The sequence below is a fragment of the Clarias gariepinus genome, chromosome 26, assembly GCF_024256425.1.
Source record: "Clarias gariepinus isolate MV-2021 ecotype Netherlands chromosome 26, CGAR_prim_01v2, whole genome shotgun sequence".
Lineage (NCBI taxonomy): Eukaryota > Metazoa > Chordata > Actinopteri > Siluriformes > Clariidae > Clarias > Clarias gariepinus.
In genome coordinates, this window is record NC_071125.1 from 15,010,346 (window position 1) to 15,023,893 (window position 13,548).

Genomic DNA, 13,548 nt, shown 5'->3' on the forward strand with positions numbered 1-13,548 from the left:
CAAAAATGTGTAGGTTACCAATTTTCTCTCATGAAAATCTCTACATCTGCGAAAAAAGTGTAAGAATTAGGAAAGCTCACTGGCACAATAGTAAAGGCCAGTAATTAGCTGTGTGAATACTGTAGTGTCAACAATATTTCTGACTTAGAACTGAAAAACGAATAAAAGAACAGCTGATTACTGTATGTGTTAGGAAAACAAACAGATTAAAAGAGCAACATTACGGTTTAATTGTATTCACTGTTGGCATTTCATGTCAGGTGTGTACTTGCATTTTGACAATAGCCTCTTGCCTTTTAAATGGAAATTACTGAAAGAACTCTTTAGATCACTGGGGTTTGCAGCAATCTGAAATCCACTTTGCACAATTAAGCCTGCTGTGTTTTGAAAATACCAGAGGTTTATTCATTATAAATGATTTTTTTTTCAACTCCCAATTGAACTTCTCCCATTGATCGCTTGCTTACTGTACTTGAGCAGCAAATCTAAATAGGTGCATATGCTCTAGTAATTTCCATATTAAGGAAACCTCACATTATATCAGTTCGTTTCCAATGTGCCATGTACTTGGATGGGAACTCTTTATTCAATACATATTGCTGCAAAAACGAAAAATAAACAGGCGTTCTGTTTGCCTATCTTATGAGGGGGAAGAAAAAAAGTCTTTCTTTTAATTATCATAAAAATAATAAATCAATTATTATTGCAATAAACAAAAAAAATTCCAAAGCTATCTTTCCTTATATCCCCCCCCCCCCCCTATTTTAACATTTACTGTCAAAAGCAGTACATTTAACTGCAGTAACAAATACATAAAATAAAGATTTTATTCTTTGTGTTACTAAAAGCAAAAATTAACTAAAGGTTAATTTATGATCATGCAACAAGGACTGCTATTATGAAAAATTGCAAAGATAAGGGAAAAAAGCAAAAAATATAACAAGCAGTGCTCTCCATATTTTTTAGTACCCTTTAGGAAAGAAAACATGATCTATATTTTAAAAAAAAAAGCCATTTGATCTTTTGCTAATTTTAAGGGTTTTTATGTCTGTCGTTTAAAAAAAACAATTATGTTAAAAATGATCAGCATTGTTACAGTACATGTAGTACCTTATGATGTCTGTTTATTGTTTTTTAACATGATTGAGCATCTGTCATCATCTGCACCTGATTCTCACAAGCACATACCTTCATACCTTACAATGTTTTTTTTTTTTTTGCTTGAATGATTCATAGGTCACTAAAAAAGAATAATCTAAGATTGGTTAGTAACAGGGACCGAACTAAAAATGAGAATCAAAAACTTGGCAAACATGAGAGCCAAAAAGTTTTTTAAAAGGACTTTGGTTCTCATAAAGAAATTTTGTTAGAACAAAGACAAAAGTTTCTACTGCTGTTTGAGTAGAAAATTTCAATTATTCTGTACCATGTTTATATAATCACTTTTAATGGGCTCCAATCATTTTGAAGAACGCCAATAATGCTGGAGGGTAAGAAAATGTTGATTTTTAAGTTCCATCCCTCCATTTATTCAGCTTTACCATCTTCATGATTAAGGTTTATGAGGAAAAAAAAATCCTGAGAAAATGTTTAGCTTTCCAGACTTGCAATAAAGCTAATACATCCATTACATTCACTGCTCAATCCTGTTCTGTCCAAAGCTAGCATTAAAGCATTGAAATTAGGCATCTCATTGTCTAAGTGTATAAACAAGAAGACACCAAATCATGACTGTACAAACATCCTTTAAACAGTAATGTACAAATACAGAGCTGTATTGAGTGGAAACCCAGATTCCATTTTGTAACATGTCTATTCTGAAGTGCCTGTATGACAGACATGTCTGTCATTAGATAATATGTACATGACATTTTGAGGAACATTACAAAGAGACCAAAAATGAAAAAAAAAAAAAAAAAACATTTTATTAACAGCAAACATTTCTGTGCTTCAGCGGCTAAAGTACTGCATGATGATACTCCAAAGAGTAGCGGAAGTAGGGAAACACACAGAACTTCCTGTAAATATGATGTTCACATACCATGAAATTGCAAGACACAGCCAACTCAGTGTCAGGGAAAATTGTCTCTTAATATCAGTTCATTAAAAAAGAAGAAAATTATTAAAAAGAGGCGACATAAATTTCCTGACTAGTCAAATCATTATGGTTTTGATGTATCCAGTTGATTCTTGTCTCTCCGGTGTCCTTGACGTCTGCCATACAAATTCAAATAGAAGCATGCTGTACTCTATTCACGTGACAACAGTCTGCTTGGCATATGGAGTTACAGTGCATCCATTCCCAATCTGTATCTGTGTAATCAGAGCTTCAAGGTATCTGTCACCTGCTGGAAAATACTATTATCCTACCATAAATAAGTTCACAGATGGCCATAGAGCAGAATTCCATTCACCTGTGGTACACAAACACCACCTACATCGACACTAAAAGCATTAAAGTCAACAGACCACCACATTACTACAAAACAAGTTTTTTTTTTTTTTTTACATGTGGTCTTTTCTTCCCACTGAAGATCATGTTCACTGTAAAAGTATACAATGAGGCTTCCCAGTGCTTCCTTAAAACCACAGAGCAATTTTCTTACTTCCACATTGTGATGTGGCTCCGTTTTAAATACTGCCCAGATGCCTGGATGTGACCCCCTGAGCCTCGCCACCAATCAGAAAAGGCAGGCCTGTTGATGTCAGTGATGTCAGCGCTGATCGGGGAGTGGCTGGCTGGGGTGGTGGGCAGGAAGACAAACCTGTCTGAGGATGGAGCTAGGAGTGAAGAATAGGGGCTTAACCAAAGTCTAGATTTTATACCTGCACATGGGTTTCCTGCTGCTGCTGTTGTACATGCAGGCACTGAATGCCTGAAAGGATTTTTTTCTGATGACCAGCCAAAGCAACTCCGATCTTCCCAAGTTCACTAATAATAAACAAGAACAGAGAAATAAAATTAAACAACGCACATTGAAAGCATCTTAATTGGAGCTTTTTAGTAGAGAAATTTAGACATTTTTTCACTGCCATTACGTAACAGAATTTAGGCATTAAATATGGTTTTGATTTACATAACAGGTGAAATTCGGTTTCAGAGCCTAGAAGGAGAAAAGCTTGGCAGTTTTTACACATTGCATATTAATTTAGAGGAGTACCCCTCTAGCTGGCAACTAGGTGCATTTGCAGGCTATTTAGTGGCTGAGAAGGCTGGCTTTATTTTTAGCACAGACATGGTTAAAGCACCAGTGGCTAAAATACAAGGATTTTCAAATCTATTAAAATATTAACAAATGTAAACCAGTTTTTATAGGAGTGAAGGAATGCTGGAAAGTAAAAAATGCTTTTAAATATAAATATTTTAATTGTTTATTTTTATGTACCATTTATAAGATGAACAAGCAGAATAAACATCTAAATCAAATCAATATTTGGTGTGACCCATTGGTTTCAAACCAGCATCAATTCTTACAGTTGCACAAAGACAGGCATTTTGTCGAATCAGAGTCATGTGTACAGTATGATTAACCAATTATACCAAGCAAGTGCTAATGATCAATTTTATATGTAGGTTAAAACACAGTCAGTAACTGAAACAGAAACAGGTAGCTTAAATGTTGATTAGATGCTAAGTTGTGGAAGACAGTTTCAACTAACAGGTCTTACACCATGGCAAGACTGGGATTCCAGGAAGAGACAGAACGATTTGATCTCTTGCTAGTTCTCCAAGATGTTTGGAACAAATAAAAGTAATGCTGTTTTGCACACAAATGATGATTAAACCAAATGCCGATTTGATTTGGATTTCTCTTTTGTTCATTTACTTTTAATTTTGTTAATTGATAAAAATAAACTACTGTCTTACCTCAAGCCATTACTGCCCCAAAATGGAGGTGTTTCATTTTGCAATCAAACCTAACTCGGGAAGCTGTTGAGGACTTTTCAAGGATGCATTCTATACTGTTCAGCAGGATCATAACAGTGACACTAACCTGATACTGACATAGAGGACTGAGTCAAGAGTGACGTAGCCAGCGCTGGAGAACTGTTCTTTGTACTGGCTCATCTTAATGGAGTCCAGCCAGTCAGCCACCGTGCTAAATGCAGGCTCTGGAGTTACTGGGTCCTCCCTAAGGACAGAGGGGGAATAAAGTCATTCACTTCTCACGCCAGCTCAAACTGACAAGGTACAGTATATGTGAGGATTTTTTTTTGGAAACGTTTTAAGTTCTTGGAACATGAACAAATTACAATATCATAACATTTAGGAGAAAATATTTACATATTTCCAAGAAATCATTCAGTAAAGGAATCATTTGGCCACTGCTAGAAAATCTGTTGCTAGTTGTCTGCCGTAACTTAACAATAAACACCCAAAGCTGTTAATTGTGGTTACTGAATATATATTGATTTTGTATTATCTCTGTTTTTCGGTTTGATAATTTTTCTATCATCATGTTGTCTCTGGATGGTGAAAACTGATGTTTGCATTATAGTTCTCTGCCAATTAGACATGAACAGTTTTTTCTAACTAAAACTGAACAATAATAGAACCTAGTACTGACAATAGAACAGATCTTCTGAGAATAGATTTTCTGCATGTTAATTGCATGTGTTTCTGCAATTCTTTTGGATTCCAAGATAAAAGGAATAATTTCCTTTTCCATGCCAAATACAATTTTTGTGAATCTCTATATGCAGGATTGGACCCTTGCATCTGTCCAGTTTCAAAGCAGGAAGCAACAAAAGCATGAACTGAAGAAAGAGGGGTCTTTGGAGAAAGCTCCCTGTAGAGTATATGTGTTTGTCTGTGTGTGTGTGTGTGCATGTGTGTGCAATGTGTCATAGGTAGCGCTCACAGAAGCCTTGGAAAGGCATGTCAGAGCTAATCAGCAGACAGAACTTGGACAGTTAGCATGCGGCTTTGCAGATCTGCTAGGATGCCTGATTACAATGTAATCCCTGTACACACATGCACAATCACATCAAGAGGATTTCAGACTCTGCTGCATCCAAATATAAAGAGTGGCCTGTGCCGTTCACTGGACTGAGAGTAAAAGCAGGCACATTTTGCTTTGAAGCTGGTTAGTGCCCAACTAAACAAACCAGCCTTCATCTGCTTTCAGTCTGGATTCTCTCAGAAAACTTTGATTTGGTCATCCACCTGGTTCCTATCTACACTAGCACAGCATCATATCTGCATCACCTTTGCATTTCAAAGAAAAAAAAAAAAGTTGGTCCTTGCTGGCGAAGATCTATAACACATTCTCTATTATAAAAAAAATATCATGAGGAAATGAATATTTTAAGCAAAATATCATCCAAAAATTTCACACTTAGTTTATATTTGTATATATACTGTGCGACCAAAAAAGAAATGTTACCACCTGGATTTCACTAAGCACATTTCTTCTTCGAAGAAGAAAGACATCCTGATTAAGCATGATGGGAAGTCACTTGAAGGCTTAGTGAAATGAGCAACAGCAGAACTCACGGCTATGTTTAATAGTAAAGGTAAAAGCATTTCCACACTCTCAATGCGAAGAGAACTCAGAAGATTAAACAGTGGGGTAAACAGCTGTGTTGCCTTAAGAACAACATTTATCAGTGAGGCTAATTGTGAAAAAGGATTCAGTTTGTTAGCGAGCATAAAGAATGGACTGTGGAGCATTGGAAAAGGTCATGTGGTCTGATGAGGCAAGATTACCCAGATGCATCAGGGTAAGAACAAAGGAGAATGAATTGATGACTACCATCATGACTACCGTACAAGCCTGTGGGGTCAGTGTTATATTCTGGGGTTGCTTCAGGGGGTCAGGTTTAGGCACAGCCATAATCAAAGCAAAAGGCAGTCCAATAAAATATTAGTGTGTGTGTGTGTGACTTTTTTTTTTTGGCTGGGCAGTGTAGATCAACCAGTCTAAGCATGCCAATCCATCCTGTCAAGGGTGTACCCCACCTAGTGCGTTGTAGACAACATTATGACAACAACATGGAGGCAACAGAGTTCCAATTCATTCTAGGGGCCAAGCACGCATTCACTCACGTACAACAGGCATTTTAGAAATCTGCATGTTTTTCGACTACGGGATGAAACACTTCAAGAATGGGTTCTTGACAATTGTTGAATTGGTTAATTGAAAAAATTACTTGTTAACATGAACTCCATGAAGTTGTTAAAAAAGTTAATGACTTCATCCTAAGTGTATGTAAACTTCTGACTTTAACTAAATAGAATTGATAAGTGTTATTCAATTCACCTGTCACTGGAATAAGTGTTGGGGCTGATCGTTTTTACCTTTACCAGTACTTTAGTGAATGATACCAGAATTCAGTGCAAACTAAGTTTTCCCAGAACACCTGACATACATATAATTGAAAATCAGCAACAAATTAGTGATCCATAATTAACCAAAGCAATCAGTTTAAATCAAAACCCTTTACTTAAGTCTTTATTTTAGATCTGGGTCCTTTTAAGTCAGTATTTTTTTTAAATATATCTACCTACATTCTTGTAAATTTTTATTCCATTTCGTAATTAAATTTAATTAGAAGCTTTGGGTGATAAGACAATCCATTGCTAATTATCTGGGGTTTAAAATTTTACTCTACACAAAAATTGCCCTAAAATTAGACATAATATTTTCTCACCAGACAGTGCTGTTGGCCAGCTGTTTCAAGCTGCTGGGGTTACGGATCAACTGGTCCAAATTGATGACAATCTGTCCAAACTTGGGCCTATCACTGCGGTTCTTCTCCCAGCAGTCTAGCATAAGCTGGTGCAACACCACGGGGCAGTCCATGGGTGCTGGCAGCCTATAACCCTCATCTATTGCCTTTATCACCTGATGAGAAACGACAGAAACATCTTCAGTCAAACAATACTTTAGTCTTTTAATATTTGAATTTAATAAATATAGTGGTCAGCTTTTTTATTAGTAGTATTAGTACATATAAATACCATTTTGTAATTTTGTATCTATGATTATTAATTGTAAAGATAAACTAGAAAAGTAAGAAAATAATAACAATGCTATAGAAAAAAATGCATCTAATGCGACAACCATATGTTTGGGGTGTTTTATAAACAAGTTACATGAAAAGTTAGCAGTTATCTTAACAATGAACACAGAACAATAGTTATTCAGATACATAGATATTCAGCATGAATGCTGTTGCCATGGCAAAGGAAAGGAACAGATGGGTTTCTTTTTATGCTGCGAATAAGATTTCTGAATTTCTTCTGAATGTGTCGTTTTAACAAGCATGGAGGTGTCTTACTGTATGTCCTGATAATAAATTTGCAAGTTAACTATGCTCTGTAATTTTCTAATCTTGGTTGGTCCCAACTTCCTGTCAAAGCACTTCTTTTCAAGGTGGAAATCAAAAGGTTTATTATGTGGAAACCCTAGCCATGAGCTAGGTATGATGGATTCCAATTCTCTTGTTATAAAGCAGCCTGTGAACAGAAATCTGGAAATCTTCTTGTTCCAGATGCATTTGATTGGTTTAGTTTGCAAGAGTTAGTTCTTAGTCTTGAACTGCTGTCAAGGGAATTAAAGTGCTCCGGCAGAGAAATCCTGCAGACTGACGGCAGACAACAGAGAACCTCTTGAAGTTTATATGCCAGGGCACAGAAAGATCACTAAAGAAGAGCTGTCTATGCAGTAACTAGATGGAGTCTCTACAGTATGTTTCTGTAGTGAAGAGTAATAAAATTTAAGATGAGAAAAGGTGAGGGTAACAGCCTACTGTATAATATCTAACACTGATCTGAGAATGCTGTGATACAGGAAATGTTCACTGTATTGTATGAATCGTTTTTCTGATTATACTTACATCCTGATTGGACATCTCCCAGTATGGCCGCTCCCCATAGGATATGACTTCCCACATGGTAATACCATAACTCCACACGTCACTAGCTGAAGTGAACTTCCTGTAGGCTATGGCTTCTGGAGCTGTCCACCGGATAGGAATCTTTCCCCCCTGTGACAAACCGAAAAAATAAAAAATATATATAGTTTAAAGACATGAGAACGATCTTACTATGTTTTGTTGATGGTGCACTGCCTGCCTGCAAAACGTCCTTTCTGAAAAACGGCTCTTTTTGAAAAAGTACTCGGGTTAAGGTCAGGACTCGACTGTGTTAACCAGTTCTTATGTTAAAAAGATTCCTTCTGCTCCCAGAACCACTCTATCACCATTTGAGTCCTGGAGTACAACCATGCTAACAGTAAATTCAGGTCATCAGCTGACTTTATTTCATTATCACATAACGTTGCTGAGCCTAGACCTGACCAATTGGTACAACCTAATATCATAGCAATGCCTCCAAAGGCTTGTACGGTGGGCACTATAAGTTGAGTGCATCGCTTCATGTGCTTCATTTCTTACCCTAACATGCCCATTGCTCTGGAATAGGGTCAATCCAGACTCATCACACCACACATGTTTTCCCACTGCTCCAAAGTCCAATTTTGTCTACATATAATCTCAATCTACAATATAATCTCAAACTGAAACCATTCTTTCTCACTTAAAAGTGATGCTCCTATAGAAACATGGCTGTTTAGTCCCAATCCTGTGTGTTCTCATTACATTGTGCAGGTTACGTTATCCTGTCAGGTTTCAGTACGGTATTACCCAGTTCTTTAATCCAGTTCCCATAATTTCATCAGTCTTCTTAAACACACTAATAACCTGACCATTCTGAAACATACTAATATCTTCAACACAACCATGGGAAACGGATTTCGGCATGGTCGTTTAAGAAAGGAGAAGCTACTTAGTGCATTAGCTATTGTTAAAAGAATTGATGCAAGCTGACACATTTTATCACTGCAGTAATTTTCCAATCAAAGGCTCTTAAGTATTTCCATATTTAAATCCAAACAGTTGTTTTTTTTCTTGGCCAGGCAGTGTTTATCTAAAAAATTCCTCTAAACAATATACTTACCAACCATTTTATCATGAGCACATGTAGAATTGCTCATTTATGCAATGCTCAAATCTGCCAATCATGTGGCAGTAGCATAATGCATAAAATGATGCAGACACCAGTCAAGTCCTTCCCTTAATGTTTACGTCAACCGTCAGAATGGAGGAAAAGTAATCTCGGTTAGTTTAATTGTGGCGTGGATGTTGGCTCTAGATGGGCTGGTATTTGGGTTGGGTATTTTAGAAACTGTTGATTTTTACAGAGAATAGTCCCTAAAGTTTGGACATGGTGCGAAAAATAAAAAACATCCAGTAAGTGATAGCTTTGTGGGTCAGAAATGCCTTGATGTAAGAGTTCAATAAAAAAATAATTCCACACCCTGAGATCACACCCTGTTGTGATGTTGGATGTAGGGCTGTGCAATTAATCGAATTTCGATTTCAATTTTGATTTCGGGTCTCAACGATCACAAAAATGGTGTAATTGAAAAAAAAAACGATTATTCACTTTTTAAAAAAGTTTTTTTGACCTGCGTTCTGACGCGCGCGCATCCGCACTTTCGCCCTTCCGGAAGCCCAAACTCTATCATTCTATACTGATAACGAGAGTCAAAGTTGCTAAATTCTGGCCTCCGAGTGGCGCAGTGGTAAAGTGCTCCCCCTATCATCCGGAGATCGCTGGTTCGAACCCCAGGTGATGCTGTTTTCCTCTCACAGCCGGAGGCACAGAGAGAGCTGATTGGCCGAGCTCTCTCAGGGGGAGGGATGAGAGGTACTTGCGCTCCCACATTAATCACGGCTCTACAGCCAATCAGGGGCGTCTGTGAGCTCGCGCACACGGAAGGAGCGGCTAGCGCTTTCCTCCGAGTGTGTTACTCCGCCCCTAACGGTGCGTGAGCGAGCAGTTCGAAAAGATGCGGTCGGCTGACGTCACGCGGTTCGGAGGAAACACGTGATAGAAACTCCGGGCTGAATGGTAGTAGTAGCCTTAAAGTGGGAGCGCCCTAGTGACAGGGAGGAATTGGCCATGACTAAATTAGGGAGAAAATTGAAAAAAAAAAAAAAAAGTTGCTAAATTCTATGTATTGATCCTCAGAACGCACAGGGAAGGAACCTAGTTGTTGGGTAGCATTGTACTGTAATTACAACCACACACATCTGAATGCACTTTCCAGGGTCATACTATCAGACGGACATTGGTTATCAAGCAAAACAATACACAGTTACAGTATAATTCTATCACCTTACAACACAAACAAATAACAGTTCAAATCTAACCACATCCAGTTGTACAGTCAGTAGTGACTGTTTGCCAAAAGCTTTCAAGGAAGGATGTAGACATTTTAGACAGATTATTGATACAGCTTTTTAACAAAAGAAAGAGTTCTGGTCAATAAGACTCTCTTTCTGTATGTATGTGTGTGTGTGTTTGTGAGAAAGACTTTGGTGATTTGGCGGAATACGCTGCGTTCTTTTCGTCTGCATGAACGCTCAGCTATGCACTACTGTACCTTCACTGCCATCCGTGAAGTTTTTCGTCAAAGACACACTACTGACCTACTTCTCATTATACAACTAGATCAAGTCTGCCTTTCAATTTTGTTTCATTTTTGTTTCATTTCATTTATACTGGGGAGGGGTGTACAGCTTTAAAGGATAATTAGGATTCTAAAATAAGCCCTTTGCTGTAATGTTTTTTCCACAAAAATAGAAAAAGACAAGGACAGGTGAAAGACAAGAAAAATTAAGAGAGAAGGCAGAATGAAAAAAAAAAAAAAAACCAACAACAAAAAAAAAACTTGTTACTCACCCTGGTAGTGTACACTGCATCTGGGTCATCCTCTAGCACGCGGGACAGTCCAAAGTCTGATACTTTACACACCAGATTTCCATTCACCAGAATGTTTCTCGCTGCAAGGTCTCTGTGTACGTAGTTCATCTCAGAGAGATACTGCATCCCGGCAGCAACGCCACGCAACATGCCCAAAAGCTGAATCACTGTGAACTGGCCATCATGTTTCTATACATAACACAATACAAAAGCAAACATAGTAACAGCTCATGTATGGTCTGTGTATACAATTTGCAACACATTAGAAACCACACAAACTCTTTTATATAACTGTAAATTATCATATTTCTTCAGGACTATCTTCCTTTTAGCATTTGTGAGATGCTTCCTACTTCTCAACTTGTCATTGCTATACCTGTCAGCATCACTGCTTTCACAATGATCACAGTATACACTTTTTTTTAAAGTAGAGTATGCTCCTAAACCCTAAAAATCTCTTCTGTCTGTCAGTCAGCTTCTTTGTCATGGTATTTGTATTTCTGATTTGACATTCTACAACATTTCATCTGGGTACCCTACTTCTCAAAAATTGTCATCATTCAGAAATACTGCAGTCCATCAAACTTATCTTTTCCCCACTTCATATACTGTACACAGATCAGCCTTAACATTTCAACACAACACATCTTGCCCAGCAGTGTGTACGTTGCTCTGTCTGGGCAGTTCTGACTCCTCAGGTCATGACTCCCCAAGGCCTCTGGTGTGTGCTGTGGAATCTGACACTAAGAAGTTGGCATCTTTGGGTGCTGTGGGTTATGTTGTAGGGCCTCCGTGGATTGGACTTGCATCTAGTATATCCCATGGGTGCATATGACCTGGAAAACCTACGTTTTGTCTGCTGGGCCCTGTGCATGGTTTTCTGTGGTGCACTGGGTTTTCTGGTGCCTTTCTATCATGGCCAGCATTTACTTTTTAAACAATGTGTGTGGGCATCCCTTCACCCCTCATTTTTTTTGTATGAGTTGTTTACTAGATTCCATCATTTCATTTCAGTAAATTCTTTACCCTCAATCTGGTTTAATAATTTTCATTTTGGGAAATACACCCAACTATATTAATTAAGTAACACTGCAGGTAGGTTTTTAAAAAAAAAAAACTGCAGTGGCAGCTTTGGTGAATAAAATTATCACTTTCACATTTTTTATTGGTGGCTATTACTGCATGTGTTATATCCTAATTGCTTATGTTTTAAAGGTTTTGAAATAGCTATTATTTTTTACACTAGTTCTGCATAAAGCATCATATGAACTAAGATTTACATTAATTTATACTGATATACAAAATGTAAAAAAGTTTTTAAAAAAGTATGTTTTTTTTAAAGTTGAAACTATATGTTACTCAGCCCCCAAATAATATATTTTTGTTATATGCTTCTTGGTAGTGCTGTTCAAAGTCTTTTATGTCGAAATATGCCTTGTGGGCTTCATAGATTTTAGTAACTGCTGAAAAAAAAAACCTGACCCCTATGACTTTTGACCAATTTACATTTGTGGTCATTGCCTTAATGCTTGGCTGATATAATTCAGTAATCAGAGATTTTGGCTCCTGGGTATTTATTAATTCATAACCTCTTAAATTAAATGAATTTCCAGAAAATTGCACAGTAGAGATTAATGATATTCTGAGTATAGCTTCCGCTTAGAAAATCTTCTAAAATTTCAAAGAAAACGTTACTTCCTCATTGAAATTGCCTGTTTCCATTGTAAATGTGAACAAAAAAAAATACCTTCAGAAATGTGTCCAATGATCCATTTTCCATGTATTCTGTTATTATCATCACAGGTTTACCTATAGATTTGAAAGAGTAGAAGTCAGGCAGTCATGAAAGAAAGAAGAGAGAGAGAGAGAGAGAGAGAGAGAGAGACGTTTTTACTGAAAAAAGACTCAAAAAGACATTACAAAGTGGCCCAAAAGGCTTTATGTTCCATATTTAATTCTTTCCTGACAGAAATGAATGAATGCTGGTAGCATACCCACATTGACTACCCACCTCTCTTTTTCTACCTGCTGCCTGTTACTCATAGTGACAGCCCCTAATCAAAGCTCTCAATAACAGTCAGGCAGATAATTAGAGTGAGCCGTCCTGGGAGAATATCTTTGTCCAGAAATACCATGAATGGTAATGAGTTCCTATGGAGGGAAGCAAGATGGAGGGGGTGGGGGATTGGAGGGAGAAAAGGAAAGAGGCTCCTGGGGATGTGGTGATGAATTTGCCAAGGGAGGAGGGAAGGGGTGCAAAAATCTGCTAATGGGAAAGTGTGTACTTCCCTCTGCACTGGCAGCTGCCAGTACCGCATATGGGGCTGAATGAGGGTGGAAGGGAAAGAAACGTTCACACCTGTGTGTCACAAAGTGATTAAAAATTCTCCCTTGATTCCAGTGCAATAACCGAGTGTCAATCAAAACAGCTCCAGTCTGAGCCCCCACCTGTTCTGCGGCTTAAGCAGGACCAACCAAGGGGCTAATCGGCCCTGATTATGAACAAGATTTGATTGGGATGATGGGATAGAAAATTCCCTGCTAGTGCCCTTCAAGCCCTCAGACACATCTCCTTTCAATCATAATGCATATAGGGTTGCTTTCTAACTTACCTCATTCACAGGTCTGAGAACTTCCTCCTCTAAGCACCCAGGCAGCAGTTTAAGGTTAAAAGAAAATTGCACAGGGGTCCACAAGGGTGACTCAAATGGAAATGACTACAATTACCAAACAGCTACCACTGAGGTATGAGGTTAAAGGTAAAGCGACATTAA

At 37.8% G+C, this 13,548-nt stretch overlaps 1 protein-coding gene across 1 annotated transcript in view; it reads right to left on the reverse strand.

Annotated features, from left to right (window-relative positions):
• Positions 1–1,296: 1,296 nt before the first annotated feature.
• Positions 1,297–13,548, reverse strand: part of ek1 (eph-like kinase 1) — an 87,930-nt gene continuing 75,678 nt past the window's right edge. The window contains exons 12-18 of the mRNA XM_053487751.1: positions 12,522–12,583; positions 10,754–10,963; positions 7,843–7,992; positions 6,655–6,848; positions 3,996–4,133; positions 2,827–2,932; positions 1,297–2,739 (exon numbers count right to left, since the gene is read on the reverse strand). Of these exons, the coding sequence (XP_053343726.1) occupies positions 2,632–2,739; positions 2,827–2,932; positions 3,996–4,133; positions 6,655–6,848; positions 7,843–7,992; positions 10,754–10,963; positions 12,522–12,583 (968 nt within the window). The 3' untranslated portion in view covers positions 1,297–2,631. The remainder of the gene's footprint in view (positions 2,740–2,826; positions 2,933–3,995; positions 4,134–6,654; positions 6,849–7,842; positions 7,993–10,753; positions 10,964–12,521; positions 12,584–13,548) is intronic.